This window comes from Tursiops truncatus, chromosome 13 (genome assembly GCF_011762595.2).
Source record: "Tursiops truncatus isolate mTurTru1 chromosome 13, mTurTru1.mat.Y, whole genome shotgun sequence".
NCBI lineage: Eukaryota > Metazoa > Chordata > Mammalia > Artiodactyla > Delphinidae > Tursiops > Tursiops truncatus.
In genome coordinates, this window is record NC_047046.1 from 62,212,689 (window position 1) to 62,237,890 (window position 25,202).

The 25,202-nt window shown below is 36.4% G+C and overlaps 1 protein-coding gene and 1 pseudogene across 16 annotated transcripts in view; both read right to left on the reverse strand.

Moving 5' to 3' along the window:
* PIAS2 (protein inhibitor of activated STAT 2) overlaps positions 1–25,202 on the reverse strand; it is a 103,079-nt gene that overhangs the window by 38,181 nt on the left and 39,696 nt on the right. For all 16 annotated transcript variants that reach the window (XR_012325388.1, XR_012325389.1, XR_012325390.1 and 13 more), the window contains 5 exons: positions 17,004–17,054; positions 16,783–16,873; positions 8,765–8,899; positions 6,438–6,543; positions 4,950–5,023 (listed from right to left, as the gene is read on the reverse strand). Coding sequence is in view for 13 of the 16 variants with exons in the window: in XM_019937000.3 (XP_019792559.1) it covers positions 4,950–5,023; positions 6,438–6,543; positions 8,765–8,899; positions 16,783–16,873; positions 17,004–17,054 (457 nt within the window). In the remaining 3 variants the exon portion in view is untranslated. The remainder of the gene's footprint in view (positions 1–4,949; positions 5,024–6,437; positions 6,544–8,764; positions 8,900–16,782; positions 16,874–17,003; positions 17,055–25,202) is intronic.
* On the reverse strand, positions 15,031–16,346 carry LOC141276201 (ubiquitin carboxyl-terminal hydrolase 4-like; annotated as a pseudogene).

The window sequence follows — 25,202 nt, forward strand, 5'->3', positions numbered from 1 at the left end:
TGAATGGAGAAAGTGGGTAAGGGTCAAAGAGAAAGAAAAGGAAGAAGGAAAGACTTCTTTATTTGCACTATAAAGTCTAGAAGAAGTCACAGCTAAACTATAACACTGTTAACTGCCTGAGGGGTAGGATTTTTAGAATTTTCCTTTTTTTTTTTCTTTTGGTTTATCTGTAATTTCTTTTTGCTAAAATGAACATTTGGTTATTTTATAATTTAAAAAGAAAATAATTATCCAACTCATCATTATAGCAGTAACTAATGCTTATATAGTTGTACCTACATGTTAAGGTATCATGTTGAATACTTTAATCTTCGTGACACTTTACATTTTAACCTAACAACTACACTATACAGTTGATATATATTATCATCCCCATTTTATAATGAGGAAATAGGCAAAAAGAAGCTAACTAAATTGACTAACATTACAAAGTTAGAAAGTGGCAGAGTCAATATTTGAATACAGATGCTCTAACTCCAGAGTCCATACTACCTCTAAGTGTCTAGGATTCTAAAAGAGATTTTGGAAGTTACAGTGATTCATGCAAGTATGCAGCACAATTTAACTATTTAAGATGGAAAAAAAAGTGAGAAAAGAATGTGAGGCAATTTCTCTTCTATGATATTTCCCTCTATATTTTCCCTTCCTTTAATAACAAATTATCCCTTAAGTAATGTAGAACCTTACAGCATGCTAAAGACGTTTATGTAAATTTCATACAATTCTCATAACAACCCCATGACTCCAAAAGGACTAGTATCTATATATCTACTTCTGAAATGAAGATGCTGAGGCTACAAGAGGCTAAAAACAATACAATCACTAAGATGCAGTTGCTAGAGCTATAACACAAATCCAAATATTTTTCAATTTCATAAAGACGTTCCTAGTTTTACATTATACATGGTGGTAGTTTTTGGTTTTACTTATCTACCATTTCCTACTTTGCTAAGAGTTTTTGTTCTATAGGAATGGATGTTGACCAAATATCTATTTAGCACCTAATGAGATGATCAGAGAATTTTTTTTTTCAATTATTATTATAGATAATTTCAACAGATTTTCTGATATAAAACTATACTTGCATTCCTAAGAGGCATCCCTTTGTTATCACATATTATCCTTGAAAAAGAGTACTGGATTCTACTGGCTAGTGTTTTATTTAGGAATTTTCCATCATTGTTTTTTTACATAATCCATGTTTGTAAACAACCCAAATAATCACTAAAAACAGGTGAAAAAAATAAGCTGTACCATACCAATTCAACAAAATACCTAGAGTGGTTAAAATTAGATCTAGACATATTAATATATTTAAGATATACCATTAATTTAAAGACAGTAAACCACTGAACAGTATATATAGCACAATACAGTGCTATATAGATGATTATAGATGATAATATAGTGCATTATAGATGATTATAAACATATGATTATAGATGATTATAAACATATGATTATAAACAGTTAAATCTAGAAAGAAAGATATCATATTATTTAAAATGTTACTTCTGAATAGGTTTTAGTAATTTAAAATTTTCTCTTTTGTTTATTTGAACAACTGTATAATAAAGTAGGCATTATTTGTCAATTTTTTGGATTTGTTTCTTTAAAATAATGTTCTATCTAACTCAACCTACTACGGTTTTTTTAGGCAACCAGATCTCAAACTTTTGGCTTTAGAATCCCTTTACACTCTTCAAAATTGAGAACCTCCAAGAGCTTATATGTATGTAAGTTGTATTTACCAATATTTATTGTATTAGAAATGAAGAGACATTTTTAAAACACAAGAATACACAAGTACACATTCCATCAGCCATCAGAGTAATGACATCAGCCCCTGTCAGGTAACCCCTATCAAATATCACTGTCTACTCATGACAGAATGAGAGCAAGAAAGGGACAAACTGTGTCCTAGTATTATAAATAGTTTTGACTTTCTGGACCTCTTCAAAGAGTCTCAGGGATCCCCAGGTACCCTTGGGCCACAATTTGCAATCTGCTGCTTTTTTCTTTTTCTTCCTCTTCTATGCCATTCTCATCTCTCCTGTAACTGCTTTAGAATTTCCACAGCATAAAGAAACAAAAACATTCAGGACTACAAAAGTTGCTGATCCTAAATTTAATGCTACTCTAGTGTCTTACAAGAGCTAATGAACATTTCCCAAGTTAAAAAAGCATTTATTACTAACTGGCAAAATCTGACCGATTTCCTAATACTGATTATGTAATGTTAATAAAAAAAGATTTGAATGTGCTGAATTCTATTTAGTCAGATGATGGCACTGTTTTGAAATGTATTGATTTTATGAATAAAATGGTATCTAACACCGTAATGCAGCTTTTTTATTAATCAAATATTAAGCAGGTAGTATCCAAATTGATTTTTACTTCATTATAGACTAATTAGTATCTGTCTAAAGAAAGAGTAGGTATAAGCAAAAATGGCTCAAATCAGTGGTTCCAAACTATTTGTAGAAGCGGTACCTTTTTTTAAAAAATCTTGAGTCAGAATCAAACAAGACATAAAATCAAACCTGTTTTTCTTTTCTATCCTGGGGCACCCACCTAGCCTACCTCTGCAGGACAGTCCAAAATTCACTAGCTAATATCACTAAGATGGAACTCCTATGTAAAATTCAGATACTGTGTTCAAAAATTTAATTATACACACTCAATCAGATCCCTCTTTAACAGCTGTTGTAAAATTACCTTCCTTAGGTCCTAAGGACAGAGGTTTTGAACTGTGCTCTCACTATCCAGATTCATGTCTACTTCAAATCACTTTACAAACCATACTGTGAAATAGAACATTTCTTCCACAACCTTAAGCTATCATTTTCTCTCATTTCTGCCTAATTAACCCATGGTTCACCACTTATCCTTCCAAACGCCTATGATCCTTTTTTTCTTCACCGTTTCCCATCACCACCCCAGATCCTGTGTTATTTCCACAGTCAGCTGGATACACTCCCTCCATTCTGCTATCTTCAACTGATACTAGTATTATCTCTGCCTCTAAAACTACTTTCATCATCTAACTTCTGTCATCTCTGTTAAATTTGATCAAAACACCTGTTTGGTTTTCTGATAACATAGATCACATCCTATAGTTAGCAACCCAATGTTAGGTTAACACTAGTATAGTCTGAAGAGTACCATTCACTCTTTTCTTAGAAAGTGCTCTGAAAAAATCAGGTAGGATGAATACTGAGGAAAGCTCAAAAGATAGTCTCAGAAACAGATCTGTTTTCACTTGTAAGCAGAGAAAGAAAACATTTAATGAACTTAAAACAGAATTTTGTTACTTCATTTCTTCAAATCATTGAAATGTTAGTTTTCTTAAAACTGTCCGTTTTATTAAAATTGACACATGTGAAAGGAACTATTCCCTATTCTTATATAGAAGAAATCCTGACGATGCCAATATACCACTTTCACTATTTTGAATGTCCAAGAATCCAATAGTTTGGTTATTGTTTTGTTTTGGTTGTTGTCATGTAGAACAGCACAGTGTTTGAAGGAAAAAATGGAAAAAAAAATTAAAAACCAGTTCCAAGACAGTAAGACTTACAGAAAATGGAACTGTGCAAACTGTACAACTCCTTAGGTAAATTGTGTAGAAGCGCTTTCTTCCTGATAGAATAGTCTGACATACTAAAACAAAAAGGTGACGTGAGTTCCCTTCCCAAATAGTGGTTGTGCTTAGAATATAGCCGGCAATGAACATTTGCTGAATATACTAGAGTTAAATCATAAGAAACTTCCAATATCCAAATTGTTTTTGATGAACAAAATGGCAATTTCATGTGTTCCAATTTAATATCAATCTTAACATGAGAAGGAGGAAAAGGTACTGTGAAGAAATGAACTCAAATGAACTCATGCCCAGCTTGTGAGTAGAGGAGGTCCCAAGCCCCTCTAGGGCCCCTGCCACCACCTCAGGGCATTAATGTCCTCCTGCAGACCTTCTCTGTGTTTCATAAACACACGTTTATCCCAATTTCATGTTAAGTCTATCCCTTTCCAATAAAAGTAAGTTAAAGTTAATGATAATAGATAATAAAGCTTTAGAAAGAAAGATATCTGCTTTCCCAAATAGAGAGGTAGACTTATAATCAGGATATTTATATTTTTGGTCCAATGTGGCAATATGGTACACTGTCTTATAAGAGAACTGGAATAATGTCAGAAGACCAAAATTTAAATCCTTGTTCTACTACAAACTAACTGTGTGATTTGGGTTAGCCAACCCCTTTCAGTCTCAGGTTCCTCATCTGAAAATGGGAACAATTCCATACAGGCTTGCTAATTAGACAATATAAGGAGCACATAATAGGAACTTAACAAATTATTCCCTTCTCTGACACAATTCTCTTTCCATTTAAAAAACTGTATGTTTCTCACAATAGTAGCTGGTCACCAAATGCCTCCCCCCGGCAACTATATTATAAATTCCTAATTCCATACTTTTCTCATAAAGTTCCTCTCATCTGCAAAGGGTCCCCTCCAAGAGTAGTGATTTTAAAGAAGCCTTCATCCACTATTCCTGACCTCGCCTATCAATTAGCATTTATTAGGTCCTAATAACTTTACTGTTATTTTTCAATACCGTTTATATTGATAAAAGGAGCCAACTCTCTAGATATGTTCAGTATTAGCTGTGGATTATCGATAATTAACTGTGACAGATTATTCTGAACCTAAAACTCTCTTTCCTCTTTGATGCAATATCCCTTTACATCTCTTCTTGCTTAGTCATTGCCTGAAGAATGTTTGCATTCTTTGGAATTATAATGCTTAACCATGAAGATCCCCGAATGGGAAAACGAAAAAAGTTCAAAATTCCATAATATACCATTCATTCACATACTTACTTTTATAGGAAAATTAGTAATTTATAAAAAGTAAGATGCCCCAGAATGTTTTGTTGCTTTACTTACAGGGCACATCAAGGACACCCGAAGGCTAGTGGTAGCAATTTCACTATCAGGATCCGCAGTAAGTTTTTCTTTAACTTTAGGAGGGAAAATCAATAATAAAAACACAGTTTAAAAAATTAATTGTGACATATGAATAGAATTATAGAAATATATATATCATCTTATATAAAGTTTGCCAAACACTTCAAACAGATCAAGAAACTACAAAAACAAAACAAAACAAACAAAATGTTAAGTATTAATGTACTAAAAACACAACCATACTTCCAGTATTAGGTTAAAGAATTACAAACTCTAGATGACATGTTTAATTGAATTTTTAAATTTTCTTTTTAAAAGTAAAATTGCAGGTGAGGAAGAGTTTCAAAGCAGAAAGCTGTTTAAGACTTAAGAACAATACAACAATTAGGAAAGGAACTTGGAAGGCAGCTATCCTCTGAGCTTCAACGCTTTTCTAAAACACATTCATGACTGTTTTAATTTGGGAGTACTGGTAATTTCCAACAATTGTTAAATTTGTAAACAGAAAAGGTAAAATATTCTTATACTTCCTTTAACTATTGAAAACTACTATGGATGTGGGAATGTCTGTGATCTTAATCATCATGTAATGTATACAAGTTATTGTCTATCTATACAAGCTAATGAAGACATACACCACCTTCAGATGCCTAATTCTCAACACCACAATAGCGAGAACAGGACTGTAAGTAGAGACAGTGGAACCTGAGTGGGGTAAAAAAAAAACTATGGAAGAGCTTCCATGGCTTTCAGCTCTAGGCAGGAAGATCAATACTGTACTGTCTGAAATGAGAAATGGCTTGAGTATAAGAAACAAAATACCATTTCAACAGCCCTACTTGGTTCCCTTTTCAACCTATAGATCCTCTTCTCCTTTCTGGTTCATTCAGTGATATGAACTGGGAGAAAAATATTCTCTTTCTCCCCAAAAAAATGTCCTGTTCAATTAACTTCAATTACTGAACTGAATTATTTACAGTTTGGGTTAAGACTTTTTTTTCTCTACCTATTATTATACAGTATGAAAGCAAAGTACAAAATAAAACATCTCAGAAGGCAAATATTATTGTTGATGGATATCAACATTTCTTTTGCAAAAAGACCTTTTTTAGTTAGAAGTTTTTAAATGTACATCACACTACACACCGCAGGTTTTGAAGACTTGCATTCCTAATCTCAAGTCAACGTAGGCATCAAAACTGCCATCAACCGACATTTACCTAAATAACTTATGAAAAGGTGAAAAATCAGATTAGCTGAGATTTAAAATTAATCCTCTTGGGAGTGGTTTCTGAGAGAAGGGCTTTTCAATTCATAGGGCTCCATTCTTAGAGTATTTTTAATTCACAATTCATTTTAGGTTTCTAATAATTGTTCCCAAATTGTTCCTGTATGGAGATATATGTGAAGCTTTTTAAATTTCCATTTAAAGCATCTCATATGCTCAGTCTTACAAACATTACTTACTTAGTGCTCTGGAATGATCAGGGTTTCTAATACCTTTCATTTTTAATCTCTGTAATAACATGGCTGATGTGAGCTGTCGTACAAGATATACAGACATGGAGTAATTCTACAAAGAAAGATAATCTGTATTAAAGATGAGAGATAATAGCCTACTTACATAAAACACTTGTCTAAGAAGCTCTGGTTTCTAAAAATAACATTCAAAATAACTTCCACAGGACAGTCAATGACTGGGAAGGGAACAAAATCAACTCAGCTACTTTAGGGAAGATGAACACTTCATCATCTCAGTGATTGAGATATTTCTCAATCACTTATAACTTTAAAACATCTATGTGAAAGATAAAATGGCTCAGATCAGTGGTTTTCAAACTGTGTTTCTAACTTAGCAAAACTGGTGCTTTAGGGGCCACCATGGTATAAATGAAAATGCACTCTCCCGTTCCCACTTCTAACTAGAATTTTCTGTTTTTATGTAATGGGGCTCTCATAATATATTCATTGAAAAATGAGATCCACTGCAGAAACAAACTTCAAACACCTGTGGTCTAAATTAACACTTCACATACAGAGTTCCACAGTTCTAATTCTGGCAGACACTTGCTACATGGCCTTAGGCAAATCACTCGTATGAACCCAAAATCAGCTTTCTTTTGAGAAAAAAATTTGACAATTAATTCCTGTTCCCAAACGGGCATTTTACTAGGGAAGGGGAAGCTACTACAGTATATAAGACACATGAAGAAACTATAAAAATCAAAAAGACAAGGCCAGAAAATAATAGCATCCAATCCCATATTCTCTTAGATCTGGCACAAAGGAACTTTCATTAGCTATTTATAAAGCTACGAAGAGATGATATACAATTTTACCTAAATGCTAAAAACCTACTTTATCATTTCATTACATTCATTCATTCAATCAATTCTACAATAAACAAAATACTTTTAATAGTTGCCAAACCAAATACTTTAAATATCACTTTTAATGTCCTGTAACAGTCCTTGCAAATATCTGAATACCCACTATAGTGTGCAAATTTAAGTCAATTAATCATTATAATTACAAGGAAAGAATATTATTCCCATTATATGACAAAAAAAACCCCACACCTGTCAGGCCTTCAATGTCTGCAATCTTTTACTCAAAAAATCTGTAAGTTCATAATCATTTCAAAAAGATATACTACTCTTCTGTTCAAATTCCTCTCACTAAGCTTTAAATCATTAATACTTGCTCAGTTAACAATGTCCCTTATATTTGCATATAACACCCATTCTCAAGATTTTATTTATTCTTTATAATAAGCAGGCCTCAGGGAATTAATCAATTTGGCCAAAATCAAACAATTTGCCAACTTGGGACTAAACCAAGATTTCCCAAATCCTTATCCAGTGCTTTACCACTGTACATTCAGTTCACACAAATAAAAAATATTAGGGATCAGTGTCTTATGATAAAAAAGTTAGAGTAAAAATTCAGAAATGAGAGCTCAAGAGAACAATCATTAAAGAGATCCTAATGTCTGTACAGTCAATACAAAAATATTCTTTATATCCAGCTCTGCAATTACCTTGGTGGTAAAACCAAATGATTCTGGCTACAAACATGACTCAACTTCTCCATCCACAAATAGGAATACTATCCTTTATTTCTATGAAACAGCAACATTAAAGCTGATGTTCAGAAGTTAACTGAAATCTCTTGCTATTCTATTATTTCAGTTATATAAACAAGCAGTTCTAAAATGGAAATCCCTTGTTGTATTAATCAGTATCTCATAATTGACAAAATGCATTTTGAGACTAAGCATCAGCAGAAACCCAGGTTCATCAACCTAAAAATACAGAGGAAATAATATAAATCTAAGTAAATATTTTCATATGGATGCCCACATGTTATTTGAAGTATCAGCTATTCATATAAAGGCTGGAACAGATTATTTCTAATCACAACATGAGTACATTTAACCAAATGTTAATCTTCTCCAAAGCCTGAGAAAGCTTTCTTTGTTCCTCTTCAAAAATTACCCCAAATTCCCAGTTTCTTAAAATACTACTTAAACACAATTGTGATTAACCATTAACTTAAGAAATACTGTAATGATACTTACTTCCTTTCTAAGAAAATAAAGAGATGATACTCAGGAAACCTTAAAGTTTTAACCTTGAAAATCTCTACATCTCTACCCTGAACTGAAAATTACTGCTTTTTGGGGTTACAAACAGAAAACTGAATGAGCTGGAGCTAGTAGCCTAAGAAAAAAACAAAGTAAATCAACACCTAGTGGGAACACTTTCATGCTACCCAGAGAAAAGAATCTTTACCTTTCCAATTTCTGACGCCCAAGAAATGGAAATCTGGTTTGGCACAGCTGAGGATAATCTAACTAAAGATGTAATATTCAAAGGGCGTCCAGGGCGCTTCTGCTCAATCCCATTTTTAGGTGGTGGTGCATAGCCCTATAACCAAGAAAGAAAAATAATTTTAAATTCTCCGTAGAGGAGCAAACATTTTCTCCAAGACGAGTACAGTATCTTGCCTAATTTCAGTCACACTTAATTACTTTTATTTTATCCTGGAAATCACATAGTCCTCACCCTAAAGTCACCAATCCAAAAGAGGAAAATGACCTTTTAAAAATGTTACAAAATATTTCACAAATCCAGAAAAATACAACAAAAAATCCATGTTCCATTAAAATTAAAGATGCTGAGATCTTGCCATATTGACTATGAATTTTTTTCCTTTTTTTAAACAATAAAGTTGCACGTCTTTACACGGATTCATCTTAGGAGCTCTAATTCATTCAAATACTAGGGGCGAGAGAGGGAAAACGAACTCTGGAAATTAAAAAAAAAAGCAAATCAGTGAATTTCAAAGGAATTATTAAAATCTTCTGAGTGATAAAAAAAGCTCTCCACTGTCTTCTCTCCGAGTAGAACAGAGATTGCCATCTTTAAAACCAGGTCACGTTAACAAAGAAGAATAACCAATATTTCAATTGGCATTGAATTAGCTTGACAGCTATAATAAAATCGCTTATATATTTTTCTATTTTTTCTAGTAATTAAGTATTTGTTTTAAATAGTAAACAGTCTCACTTTTGATTTCACAGTACATCCAATTCTCAATTACCACAGGACTTTTCAGTTTCTGATTTTCAAAACCAATACATTTTTTAGAAAATTAAAATTTCTTAGCTGAGAAAACATCTACATATTGAAAAGCACACACCATATTTCATTGAATCTAAGATGCCAATGATGCAATTTATGTACCACTGAGAAGGAAAAAACAGTAAGTTAATGATACAACCTAATGTACTTTTTTTTCCTGCATACATATCAAGAAAACATAAGCAAAATGAACTGGCTAACATATTCCTTTAGGATATACAGAAGAATCTCTTGAATCGTTTTCTCACTGTCATCAATGCATGTTTTCCACATGATACTCTCCTATATGCCACCAAGAGCTCAAGATAAAAATAATTCTTAAGGGCTTCCCTGGTGGCGCAGTGGTTGAGAGTCCGCCTGCCGGTGCAGGGGACACGGGTTCGTGCCCTGGTCCGGGAAGATCTCACATGCCGCGGAGCGGCTGGGCCCGTGAGCCATGGCCACTGAGCCTGCGCGTCCGGAGCCTGTGCTCTGCCACGGGAGAGACCACAGCAGTGAGAGGCCCGCGTACCGCAAAAAAAAAAAAAAAAAACTTCTTAAAATTATATTCTACTCCACAAATATCTCTCAGATTTCCTTGCAAGTCACTGACACCCTTAGACTAACTACAAGTGTTAATGCTGACACACCCTGGATATTAAGAGAACAAAAATTTCAAATAACAGCCAGGATTCACGAACCTTCCTCAAAATGTTCCCAAGTCATTTGTTGACTGAAAAACCGATAAAGGGCAGTTAACCAGTCATGCCATGGGAATAATAACATCAGGGTTGTACAAGTGCAGGCAACAACAATATATTACAGCTGCCACCTGATCATCAGAAACTGTTAAGACACCTCTAGATTTTAAAGATGTCAAAAATATGCACCTTGGTAACAATGAGATACAGTTTTGGTGGCATCACACGGCAGAGCCCAGGAAAACAGTCTTTCACACTAGGGAACACCTTTCGCTGCCTTGTAGGAGGTAGGATAGTAATTTTTTTTTTTTTTTTTTTTTGCGGTACGCGGGCCTCTCACTGTTGTGGCCTCTCCTGTTGCGGAGCACAGGCTCTGGACGCGCAGGCTCAGCAGCCATGGCTCACGGGCCCAGTCGCTCCGCGGCACATGGGATCTTCCCAGACCGGGGCACGAACCCGTGTCCCATGCATCGGCAGGCAGACTCTCAACCACTGCGCCACCAGGGAAGCCCGGATAGTAATTATTAAGTGTGAATTCCCATGATAACGTGTAATCTACAATGTGCAACAAGACTTTGAAAATCATTGAGAACTGTCTAAGCAGAGGAATAGAAGACAAAGAGAAGAACGTAAATAACTTTCGTTACACTATGGAAAAGGGAAATTGTGTGTGTGCGTGTGTAAAGGAGGATTATGCCCATCTAAAGTTGTTCAAGTGAAATAAAACAAAGAAGCAAACTCATAAGAAAGTCCTCTTATAAAGACTAGGAAATTGGTTCAATGAGCAACACACACAAGAAATATCAACACCAATATCTGGGTAATTGTGAATGAAACCTTTGTTTGGCCTGTTTGGGGCCTGAAAGACTAGTCTGTCTTCTGGTATGTCCACTAGTATGTTAATCAAATAAACATAATGGCACAGGGTGTGCCAAAATGATAAAAACTCATGAACTAGTCAGACAGTAAACTCTGTAAATTGGAATTTGAGAAACCCAGCAACAACGTTGTTAGTTAATTTGACAGAAGAGAGCAATAGAAGGGAAGAGAATAAACGAGCATATAAGAATGAGGTGTTAGTAAATGCAAAACCAAATATGGTACTAGTATTATTCACCGAAACATTTTAAATCTATTCTCTACCCCCACATGACTAGTTTTTTTCATTGGTAATTCTGAGTTATCTGTGTACTTATATTCTCCCTCTGACCAACAGTATCACCTCCAGTCAACCATCAGTTACCTGATTATTGAGAACAGGATATACAGTTGACCCTTAAACAACTCGGGGGCTCGGGCACTCACCCACCACACAGTTGAAAATCCAAGTATAACTTACAGTCAGCCCTCCGAATATTCAGTTCCTCTGTACCTGAGGCACATACAATACTTTAGTACTCACTACTGAAAATAACGCAATATTTGGACCCGAGCAGTTCAAACCCATGTTGTTCAAGGGTCAACCGTAAAAGCTGAGCCTTCACATATTTCTAACAATTTTCCATATCTAAAGCAAAAATAAAATTAAGTTCATCTGACAGGAGACCTTTGGAGTAAATCTAAAGCGTTCTAAATAAAGGCTGCTGGAGAGCCACTGAAAGATTTTTTCATCAGTCTCAACCTAACACTTCAATAAAAGATATACCTAAAGAACCTTTTCTGTTCCATGCTCTGACAACATCTCATCTTGTAATTCTGACAAAAGATGACAGTGTTGCTCCTTTAACATTTTCCCCCTAATTTTCTAATTACCATTACTACTTTAATACTACCAACATATTTACTATTTTACTTTGTATTATAAAAATTTTCAAACATACACAAGAGTAGAAAGAACAGTAAAGTACCCACCAAACCACTTCAATAACCAACATGTTGCCAAACTTGTTTCATTTGCCTCTGGCCCAACCCGAGCCCACCCCAAAATACATACCCCCCTCCCAAAATACATACCCCACACATACACACATTTATTTTTGTCCAAGTATTTAAATGCAAGTTCTAGACATGCCATTTGACCCATACTGTTATATGCATCTTTAAAAGACCTTAAAAAAACACAAAACAGTATCACGATCTTAATTTAACCATAACTTAAAAAAATTATCTAATATCTACTTTATATTCCAATTTCTCAACCGCCTCAGAGATGTCTTTTATCTTTTTATTACTGAAACTTTCAAACCTATAGAAAAATAGGGAAAAAAGTATAACAAATTCCCATATACCTATCATCCAATTCAATAATTTACTTATAAGCAGTCTTTACCCCCATCTCAGATTATTATATAAGGTATCCCAGACACATTACTTTATCCATACATAGTTTGGTATATATGATGTCGTTTTACAGTTTGAATCGGAATCCAAACTTGACCCTCACAGTGTGCTCAGTTGTTTCTGAAGTCTCCTTTATTCTATATTAAAGAATAATTTTTATTCTCTCCCACCCCCTGCCTCCAAGTCTACTCCTTTTCCAATGCTGTCGTTGGAGACCCCAGGGCTTCTGACCTGAAGAATGACCTCTTCTTCTGTATTAGACAGACTGCTTCCTCACAGTATGAAAGTATGATACTCCCATGTTTTAAGCTGGTAATTAGTTGTACAGGCTTGACCAAACTCAGGTTCAAATTTTCAGGCACAAAAACTACATAAGGAATGTTATGTTCTTCCTATTGTACCACATCATGAGGCACAGAATGTCTGTTTGCCCCATTTTCAGTGATGTAAAAGGTTGATCAGTTCACCTGATGTAGGCCTGATCCTTCCACTATAAAGTTCCGCATCCAGCTTTGACCTAATGGTTTTAGTATCCATTGACGATGGTTACCAAGATCCATTATATGATTACGGATTACAAAAAAAGTTTTTAAATCCATTCTTCCTTTTGCTTATATTCATTGAAATCTTTCCATAAAGAACTTGATCACAGAAACATTTGTTACTCTGAAATCAATGATTCTCTCCCTTAACCAGTTTTTAGAGTAGTGAGTTGATGTAACCTCCAAAGGTTTATTTTAGCATAATTATAAACTCATTTATATATTTGATAATTTTGAGTCCACTTAAGTATTATTTTTTTAGATGCCAATATTATCCCATCTTAGGCCAAGGGAATCTCTTCAAATTGGTGTGTGTGCATGTTTCAAAAGAAGAATATATTGACTTTACTTCAGGCCAGATTTACTGTGAGGCAGACGGTCGGTGTAACTAATATATGCAGGAAAAAAATAATATACCAGCAAAAAGAAATCCACAAACTCAGAGAATACACTGAGATAATGGCACTAGTACTAATAAGTCTCCTGCTACACCAAGAGGAAATACTTAGGAGATCTTTTTCAGCTGAACTGTAAGCACACAGTCTCTCCACTCTTTGGAATCTTTCCAAGAAATACTACCCCATGTCAACCCACCTCCACACCCCAATCTTACAGCTCCACAGGTTTACATAAATTTCTCAAAATCTGTTTAAAAGGAAAAATAATTCAGCCTCTCAAAATAACTCTCCAAGCAAAGAATTTTTCTCTCTTCTACCCTTAAAAGCATGTAATTTTCTCATTTGGCTGTCAGTGTGTATGCTTGCAGTGCTTGAGTAAAAGGTGGAGGTGTGGGGAAGATTATCAGAGGCAGTTTCACTTGTGTCTGTCCACTCTGCACTTATCGTTCTACAAGTCCTGCTATGAACTGCTTACTGTCATCTCTGTATCAAGGGACTGGAAAAATCAAGGGATAAAGATGTCTTATAAAACTCAGCATCTTGATGTGGGTAAAACAGCACATAAACTGCTTTCATCACTATTTGACCCTTAAGAATCCAGGGACACATTGCTATTATCAAGGTAACACCATTTCCCATTCAGTTTACTCTTTGTTCATCATGGATCCATAATGACTGCATACTACAATAAGGTCATACACGTAGACACTTGTTCCCAGACACAAATTCGAATTTATTCAGAGCTCTAATGGGAAATCCCATGACTTATTCCTCCAGGATCTGTTTTATGATAAACCAGGATCATGGGCAAGGACCACATGTCGAATTTCTTTGTGGCCTGTTGATGCTTCTTACAATTGGAACAAAGTCCCTGAAGATCTCCATGGTGGTGAAGAGCACACTTCTTCTTCTCAGGCAGCAGTACACTCACATGATTCTCATAAATCTGCTTCATGCTAGTAAAGGCTCCATATTACATTATCCCAAACAACAGCAATTGTGGATCAAGGGGAGGTCTCAGCAGTTTTTCATCAGTTGCATGTAAATTTATGTCAACTGTTCCACAGGAGTTCACAGGGCTGAAGATGAAAAACCTGGGAAAGCCTGGCATCTGGTCTTTGGGATGGTCCTATTAGGGTCAGGCAAGCTCACCCTTGCCCCCATCATCACCCCATTGCCTTCTGTTTGTGAAATCTGTTTTGAAATCCTTTGTCCTAATGCTCACCTTTCTTCACCTCCCTCACAAGTGCTCCTGGAGCCACTGCAGGACTCTGGCTCCAGAGGTGAGTGCAAGACTCATCAGACAAAGGGTGTTTCACGTAGTAGCTGATGTGTTCACAAACAGCCTAGTATAAGTACTCAACGGTTAGGTAGTGCTTTTGGTAAGAAAGCAGCAGTGACTGAGTAACAATGTCCCAGAGGAAGTGCTCAACTGCCTAATTTCTTCTCTCTCAAAAGTCCTGGAAGAATGACAAATTCAGAGCTATCCATAGTGGTGCTGCAGATCTCACAGATGAAAATATTATAGCAAAAATACTGGTCCACCTGGAAGATTGTGTGGAACGTGTGTATACACATCTGTCACTGTCATATTTTCTGAAGCAATGCCAGAGTTTAGGTAGAGCCTCACACATTTCAGACACGACCCCCCAGCACTGGCACATATAATACTGGATAGATCTTCAAAGTGGGTCTATAGACAGCAAGAAGATCATCATAATTAGATATTTCTAAGGAGAATGAGAGAGTTAAATAGCAATAAAAGTCAAAGGTCAAAAGAAATCTTAGCCCATCATCGACAAAGAAAATTGGATATGAAAAGCAATGGAAAATGTGCTATCATTCCAAAACCCCAGGTTCCCTTTGCTACACATCTGGCCACCCAGTGGCATCCTTCAGCTCCAAGTAAGGCTGCTTCTTCCCTTGGTTTAGATCGTTATATGATCCATCCAGATAAAAGACAGCTCCTGAGATCTGTTGTTGCTTATGGCCAGAAACCCAAGAGACAAAATGTCCCACTGGGGTTTGAACATGCACAAGGCCATGTAAGCATTCCTCCCCACCATAACTGCTCAGCCTCTGAAATTTCCCCTTTCATCCCCAGAAAACTCTCTTTCATGATTTCAGCCTCACAGACATCTTTCAGAAAGAGTAGGCAGTCGTGCAGTATTGCTCAAGCCCTATAAAATGCATGAAACACGTTATTTCTCAGGTCTCTAAACCCACAGGCTACGCATGAGAGAAATGAGACTCGTGACAACCAAGAAGTCACATCTTTGACTGGCAGGGTCAGCCTTGGCCATTGACCATCTTCACTTTGGGCTTCAACTACAACCACTTGGCCCTGGTACAGCCTGCTCACAGCTGTTGCGCATATACTTATTCCAGAGACAAGTCTTGTGCCCAGCAGGGATGCTAAACAGCTGCCCCATCTCTATCTCAACAGTCACATGGTATCTGCTTTACTGAAATGGCAGCTTAACATAATGGTGGAATCACTGTTCTCACAACACTTCTTCAGTTAAGATACATATCCACTCTGTAGGGCTTGAAAAACAGGCCATGCTCTACTACTATTGTGATTAAGGCTTTACTTCCACACAGCTGTACCAAATTAGTAACTTAGCCCAAACCTCAGTGGAGACAGATACATAGTCCTGTTCAACAATTAATTGTTATATTAAGATTTGACTAACAGGATTTGAAGAGTCTGGAGCTATCTAACAGGTCAGAAGCAGGCTATACACACTGAGAGAGAGAGTGTGTGTGTGTATCTCCCAGGTGCTGAAGCCCATATACTACTTCACTGCTTAAACAATAGGTTGTCAATCAAATATCACTGCATCCATCCCCCAAGTGTGCACCATCAAGGCTCAAGCTCAGAATCCTTAATCTCCATGTCCAGTCGCTCTCAGCAGCCTCTAACTTTCATCATCTCATCCATGGCTGAGGCCCAGCTCATTCAGACATCCACTACAAGCTGCCCTACATATGCAGGTCCTGCCCTGCTACTATGCCATTTGATATGATCTGAAGAGTCTTTCACAGCTTCCTCGCTACCGGGCACAAGATGCTTCAAGCTCATCTTTTCCATCTCCCCCAAACCTGGAATCAGCCACTTCCCCAAGGAGCCATGAATCTCTCTAGTGGAAAATAGTATTTAATGCTGGGACTGTTCATTGGTACTAAGTGATCACTATTTCTAGGCCTTGTTAGTATTTATAATAAACTTACATACAAAAGCCTGTGAATAAAAAGCAACTTACAGGCAAAGGAAACAGCTTCCCATTTACTTTTATACAGAGACTATTGGGATAGTTATCTTCTTGAGGGCAACTCGTCTCTGCCAGGCAAAGTCTGCATTAAAGAAAAAAAAGAAATACTCTTAAATAGTGTACTCAAACATGCTTATGTATTTACAAATTCAGGACTATATACATATAGTTACAAGTATAAAATTAAAGTAACAAGAAAATTTCAAACTCACCTCAACTGAACTTGGACTGTATAATCTCTCCTACCACCTGGCAAAAAATCCCTGTTGGAAAGAGAAAAAAATTGGGTTAAGAAAACACAACTAGAATTCACAGAAACATTCTCAACAGAAAAAAGCATTATTGGTATTTTTACTCTTAGTCCTTAAAAAATGAACACTACCTTACCAATAGCACAAGGCTTAATTAAAACTGTAGTTATGAAAGCCCTCATTTGCTTAACATTTAGTCTTGTCTTTATGGCAATTTTAAAGTATTTTCAATTCATGGGAACTTTCGCAATACAATTTTTATTTCAACAGACAACAGACTTGGTTACAGGAAAAGGAGCATGGTTCTAAAAGCGTTTAATAAATTAATTGTTTACTTACAGTGGTTCTGAAGCCTTGGCCGAGCATTCTAATCACTTGCAAATTTTGTTTAATACACAGGCCCACTCATCAGATATTCTTATTGCTTCTGAAGCACAGTCTGAGCATTAGTAGTTTTTACAACTCCTCAGGTGATTCTAATAAAGAACTAGGCTAGAGAACTGGTGTCTAGAGCCTCAGAACCTCTATACCACAGCAACTTCATAACTATGTACCCGAATAAGGAAACAGAATCTCTTAAAATTTCTAGATGAGAACCTAACAGAGTCCCATGTGAAATATCTCTGGGGATGGAACCTCCTAAACACTTGCCACTCAAAATGGAGTCCACAATGAAGCAGCATTGTAACTGCTTGGGAGCTTCTTAGTTAGAAACGCAGAATCTCAGGCTCCACTCCAAAACTACAGAATTAGAATCTGAATTTTAGTAAGATTCCCAAAGTGACATGTATTCACTTTACAGTTTAAGAAATCTTCTCCTTAGCCATTATCATAAATCCTGGACTGCGTCAGAGAGAAGATCATTAGAGATTAGTCCTGTCTTGAGAGTACATATAGCCCTCCATCTTGTTCCAACTTGCTTCTTACTGCTTCCAATTCTCTATGTTCACTGGAAGGCAGTAAAGCACAGTAGTGATCAGCCTGAGTTCCATAGTCCCAAACTGTATGACCCTGGGCAAATTACCTAACCTTTCTGTGCCTTAGTTACATCTGTTAAAGATGGAAAATTACTACATCTACTTCATGAAGTTGTGACAAACGTGTTAATACTACATGTGAAGTGCCTGGATATAAGAAGTGCTCAACAAGTGTGAGCAGCTGGCTGCTATTATTGTTAACTGTTTCTCTTGCCAGTAGTAGCTTCCGCATTTCTCAAATGCCTATTCAAAATATCCTAGACAACACTGACCTCTTGAGAGTAACTCATATCATTCTGCTCATTAAAATCAAGAAACACTGCAAAGTCTGGGTGCTGGAGCATCAAAGACAAATAAGACATAATATTTGCTCTCAAAGGTCTCATATGCTAGTAAGTAACAAATATATACAACTAAAATAATATGTGGTAAGTGTTACAGTACATTATGAAAAATAAGTGTTACAGAAAAGAGGGAAATTCAATTTTGTCTTGAAAGTTCAAGGCAGTTACCACAATCAGTCCAAACAAATTAGAAAACAGGGTTTGTACAGCAGTGGTTCTATTTCCACGTAGAGAGACACACTTCCATCAGTAACAGTGTCTTCACTAGTAGGGTGATTCTCAACAGAAGGAAAGGTGAGTATCAACCAGAGATACATGGCAGAAACTTGTTAGGTTGGGAACATAATTTTCAAAAAGAGAAAAGACAAAAGATGAACCTAGAAAGATAAATGGGAGAATGTTATAAAGGGTTTTGAATGGTTCACTAAGGATTTATACTTTATTCCAGTAAGGGAAATTAACATAAACTGGGAAATGCAATGTGTTACAGATCTTCACAAATGTGACGAGTAATGACTAAGCATCTTCTGACATTCATTTTCTGCCAGTCACTGCTCTAGGAACTTGCACATGTTGAACTCATTTATCAGCTATAAAGGCATTTACTATATGCCAGGCACTGTGACAGGCTCTGAGAATATAAAAATGAGTAAGAGATGTTGAATTTACAAACTTCTTAGTGAAACCAAGTAGTCAAATAAATGCTTTAATAGAAAATAAGTACATAGGAGTAGTACAGAGAGAGACAAATGATGAATTTGGGGAAATGTGAAAAGGCATCACAGAAGAGGGAAGACTTGAACTGGCCCTTAAAACATGACTCAGGTTTGCCAAACAGAGTAAGGAGGAAGAGGATATGCAAAGATGCACAGCTATGAAAGTCTAGCTAGAGTACAGGCTGCTAAAGAAGAGTGACAGGAGATGAGATGATTAAAAAAAGTTTAGTAGATCCTACAGAGGCCACTTCTCCAAAGTCGAGAAACAAAACTAACCTACCACATACATAAAAATACAAAGAGCAACTTAGACAAAATGAGATGGCAGAGGAACATTTTCCAGATGAAGGAACGAGATAAAACTCCAGAAGAAAAACTACGTGAAGCAGAGATAGGCAATCTACCCAAGAAAGAGTAATGATTGCAAGATGATCGAAGAATTTGGGAGAAGAATGGATGCACAGGGTGAGAAGTTAGAAGTTTTTAACAGAGTTAGAAAATATAGTGAACAACCAGAGATGAAGAATGTAATAACTGAAATGAAAAATATACTAGAAGGAATCAACAACAGACTAAATGATACAGAGGAATGGATCAGTGGGCTGGAAGACAGTAGCAGAAATCACTGCCACTGAACAGAAAAAAGAAAAAAGAATGAAAAGAAATGAGGATAGTTTAAGAAACCTCTGGGACATCAAAAATCACTAATAATTCACATTATAGGGGCCCCCAAAAGGAGAAGAGAAAGAGAAAGGGCCTGAGAACATATTTGAAGACATAACAGCTGAAAACTTCCTTAAGGTGGAAAAGGAAGGAAAAATAAACAAATGGGACCTAATCAAATATAAAAGCTTTTACAAAGCAAAGTAAACCATCCACAAAACAAAAAGACAATGTACGGAATGGCAGAAAATATTTGCAGATGATATGACTGATAAGGAATCAATATCCAACATTTATAAACAGCTCATACAACTCAACATAAAAAAAAAACCCGATTAAAAAATGAACAGAACCGAACAGACATTTTTCCAAAAAGGAAATGCAGATGGCCAACAACATTGTTAATCATCAGAGAAATGTAAGTCAAAACTACAATGAGGTATCACCTCACATGAGTCAGAAGGGCTATCATCAAAAAGTCTACAAATAATAAATGCTGGAGAAGGTGTGGAGGAAAAGGAACCCTGCTACACTGTTGGTGGGAATGCAAATTGGTGCAGCCACTATGGAGTACAGTGTGGAGGTTCCCTTAAAAACTAGTTACCATATGATCCAGCAATCCCACTCCCAGGCATATATCCAGGAGACAAACACTCTTAATTCAAAAAGATACATGCACCCCAACGTTCACAGCAGCACTACAATAGTCAAGACATGGAAGCAACCTAAGTGTCCATCAACAGATGAATGGATAAAGAAGATACAGATACACACAGACACACACACACACACACACACACACACACACACACACACACACAAACACAATGGAGTATTACTCAGCCATAAAAAGAATAAAATATTGTCATTTTTAGCAACATGGGTGGACCAAGAGATTATCATACTAAGTGAAGTAAGTCAGACAGAGAAAGACAAATATTATATACCACTTATATGTGGAATCTAAAAAAAATAACACAAATGAACTTATTTACAAAACAGAAAACAAACTCACAGACACAGAAAACAGACTTACGGTTTTCAAAAGGGAAAGAGGGCTAGGGGTAGGGATAAATTAAGAGTATGGGATTAAAAGATACCACCATATATATAAAATAGATAATAAGGATTTACAGTACAGCACATGGAACTATATTCAATATCTTGTAACAACCTATAATGGAAAAGAATCTATAAAAGATACATATAGGGATTCCCTGGTGGTGCAGTGGTTGAGAGTCCGTCTGCCGATGCAGGGGACACGGGTTCGTGCCCCGGTCTGGGAAGATCCCATGTGCCGCGGAGCGGCTGGGCCCGTGAGCCATGGCCGCTGAGCCTGTGCGTCCGGAGCCTGTGCTCCGCAAAGGGAGAGGCCACAACAGTGAGAGGCCCGCGTACCGCAAAAAAAAAAAAAAAAAAAAAAAAAAAAGATACATATATATCTGAATAACTTAGCTGCACCTCCCCCTGAAACTGATGCAATACTGTAAATCAACTATACTTCAATTTAAAAAATTAAATTTTAAAAAAAGAAGATGAGTAGAGTAGGATGTTGAAGAGAATTGTCAAGCAATGGAGTCTGGACTTCATAAGGTTTTTAAGCACAAGAAAGAAAAAACTGAATGGGCTTTAGAAAGATCACTTGGTCAGCTGGGAGAGTTAGGAGGTCATTACAATTGTATAGGCAAAAGATGAGGGCTTGAAAGTTATTTAAACATAAATATCACTGAATGATATTTAGGGATAATAACTGATAGGACTCAGTGACTGACTAGATACAGGTAGGATAAGGGGACCTAGGATGGTACCCAGGTTTCGGAATGGGGCAACTGGATAGATGGTGATGCTACTCACCAGGATAAGCAGAGGTAGAGCCAGTAATGGCATTCAACCCCCAACCACTGAGTGAGGTGGTGATTATTTTTCCAATTTTACACACCGGGTAAATAAGATTCAATAGGCTTTAGGAACTTACCTAGGGGCTGACAGACTTAAATGATTGAGCCAGAATTCACATTCCAATTGATACTACTCTAAAGACCATGCTAACTCCCTCAAAGGTAGAGTTAATTCAAGTTTTAAATCTTGAAAGAGACATAAAAGAAGGATCAACAGAGTGTAGCAAACTGAGGGGATGTGGTAGATGAAGTATGGGATAATACAAAGAGGCCTGTCCAGGCAGATCCCATGCCATTAATGAAATAGGCAATAAACTGAAATATATACTAAGCAAAAATCTCTTTGAAGCCAGTTAATAAAAAAAAAAAAAAAAAGCACATCCACGGATACTATCACAGAGCAGTGAGAAGAGAATCACACGCTGATTTCGGGAACATGCAAGAGATGTCAGTGTAAGAAACTGAGAGAGCATGATTACAGAGGCAATGGTACCCAATGGAAGGAGTGGTGCTATAGCCAAGAACAGAGCTGAACTCACTATTCAATAGTTATAAGATGTAATAGAAAAAAAACCCAACCCAAACCTGAATGTATTCACGCCTCTGGTTTACACCTTATCACCATTACAGGCAAAGGGGAGGAGCTGGATGCACAGCAGTTCTCAAATTTGCACACTGGAAACACCTGGGGAGTTTTAAAAACTACTGCTGTTTGGGTTCCACCCTCAGAGATTCTAATTTAATTGGTATGAATGAAATCTGGGTATTTGGAGTCTTAAAGGCTCCCCAGTTGATTCTAATATGCAGCAAAATTTGAGAACCATAGGGATAGAAGTCAAATGATACCACAAGGTGCACAATTATCCAAATCCAGAATGTGTAATATGCTAACAGAGTCAAATGAACCACTTTTTTCCAAAGAAAGTGGTAGGAAGTACTGTAAGAGCAGAACCAGAGCTCCTTGGAGAGGTTATCTTTCCAGAACTGGGGCAGAGAAAATAAAAGATGAGCCTGGAGCAGTAAAGTAGTCCTCAGAAATGCGTGGAGACATATCAAAAGGGCATAGGAGCCAACCTGAAAGAATGGCCAATAGCCAAAGGTAGAACAGTTTGAGCAACAATATGAATTATATAGCACTGGATTATAACCCAGAGTACTCCAGGGCCCACACAGATACAAGCAAGTAACTGAATAAATAAATGTGGGGCAAGGGACGGCCCTTCCTTACAAAAGAATAACTCCAATGTGGAAAAGAATAACAACAACAGAAAAATCACATCATTGGAACACAAGAGTGTTTATGATGAAGTAAGTACTGAAGGCAAGATCCATGAGTGAATGCTAAATTGGTGGGAAAAATCTGAAGATAAACAGAATATGTGCCTAGTCTCAAAATATCTCCCCCAAGATATTTATTAATAACAAAGGAAAAAAACAGCAACTTTACAGTGCAGAAGTCTGGTGAACAGTACCTTACCCAAGTGATCAAAATTAACATCACCAAATGTAAGATGTATCAATATTATGGAGCACTGTTATGATACACTGAGAAGGGCATATAACTTGAGGTACTCTTGCTAAAAATGCATAATCTCAATCTAATCATGACAAAACATCAGACAAACCCAAACTGAGGAACGTTCTACAAAATACCTGATCAGTACTCCACAAAAATATCAAAAGTTAAGAAAGAGAAGAAAACACTAAGAAACCATCACAGACTGAAAGAGACTAATGACACAACCATTAAATGTGATTTGGGATCTTGGATTGGATCCAGGAACAGAAATTAATTAGCAGAAATACTGATGAGGGCTTCCCTGGTGGCGCAGTGGCTGAGAGTCCGCCTGCCGATGCAAGGCACATGGGTTCGTGCCCCGGTCCGGGAAGATCCCACATGCCGCAGAGCGGCTGGGCCCGTGAGCCATGGCCGCTGAGCCTGCGCGTCTGGAGCCCGTGCTCTGCGACGGGAGAGGCCACAACAGTGAGAGGCCCGCGTACCACAAAACAAAAAACAAAACACAAAAACTGATGAAACCTGAATAAAGACTGTAGTTTAGTTAATAGTATTACACCAAGGTTAATTTCTTGGTTTTGATAACTGCACTTATAATTATGCAACATGGTAATATTAAAGGAACTGGCTGAAGAGTATTATCTACTACTTTCACATCTTTTCTATAAACCTAAGATTACTTCAAAGTAAAAAGTTTTTTTTTAAATCTTGGGAGACATAAAAGTCAAAATAATACATGTCTGAATACTGAAGAACAACTGAGAAAATTTCAATATAGGGTAGACACTTTTATATTAAAGAATTATTAATTTTTTAGTGTGATTACATTAAAAATTAGAGATGTATCTTGAGGTATTTCTGGGTGAGACTACACGATGTCTGCAATTTCCTTTAAAATATTTCAGGAAAAAAGTTGAGGAGTGGTCACATACAGATTCCAAAATGTTGATAATTATTAAACCTAGGTAATGGGTACCAAACTGTTACTTCTGCTTCTTAGGAAGGAGATTTTTTTACTATTTGATTACCCAACTCTGAAAAGGTTGGAGTTTGCATGCACATGTGTATGTGTGTTTTGTCTTCTTTGCCGGTAGGATCACAAATAGCCTTACTTTTATGGTTAATTTTTTTTTAATTTTTATTGTGGTTAAATATTCATAGGATAAAATTTATCATGTTAACCATCTTAAAGTGTATAGTTCTATGGCTTTAAGTACATTCACAGTATACCATCACCACCATCCATCTGCAGAACATGATTAAAATTTTTAATTGAAAATAATTATTTAAATTTTAGTCATTCATTTTTTTTGACTAGTTAATACATTCACATAGTTCAAACTTCAAAAAGATACAAAAAAGGATATAAAGTGAAGAGACTCCCCCAATTCCGACCCCGGCCACCTGATTCCCTCCTCCAGAGGCAGCTTATCATATTTGTCCAGACATATTTTATGCACTTAAGCAAATTACACACACACACCTTTTTAAGGCAAACGGTACATATTATTCACAATTCCATGCTGAGTAAATAATCTCCTTCCTTCAAAGGCCCACCCAACACCCTAAAGAAGCTTTCCCAGACCACCAACGTTAATAGTAATCTTCTCCTATAAATCAGCTCTTATTTGTCATTACTGAATTGGCTCTTTTCATGCTGGCTCTTGCAATGCCAACAATCATTTTAGGTATATGAGCTAGTTCACTAGCGAGACTGCAAGCAACTTGTAGAAAAGAGGCATGTCATACAATACAGTGTTTTGTACCTAATAAACACTTAGTAAATGTTCTCAAGCAAGGAATCATCAATGAATAACAAACAAAACTTAATAATAATGATATGGCTTGGATATAAAATATAATTTTTCATTTATCCTATTAATTTTTTAGTTGGTTTATTACTATCCCCAAGATTGAAAGTACTTCCAATTTATAAAAACTGCCTGCAATGTCTTGCCCCTGGTGGACATGAACTCCATCAAGCTACATTCATTTTACTTCTTTGATAATTTCCTCCTCTAAATTTTCTCTACTTTTCCTAAAACC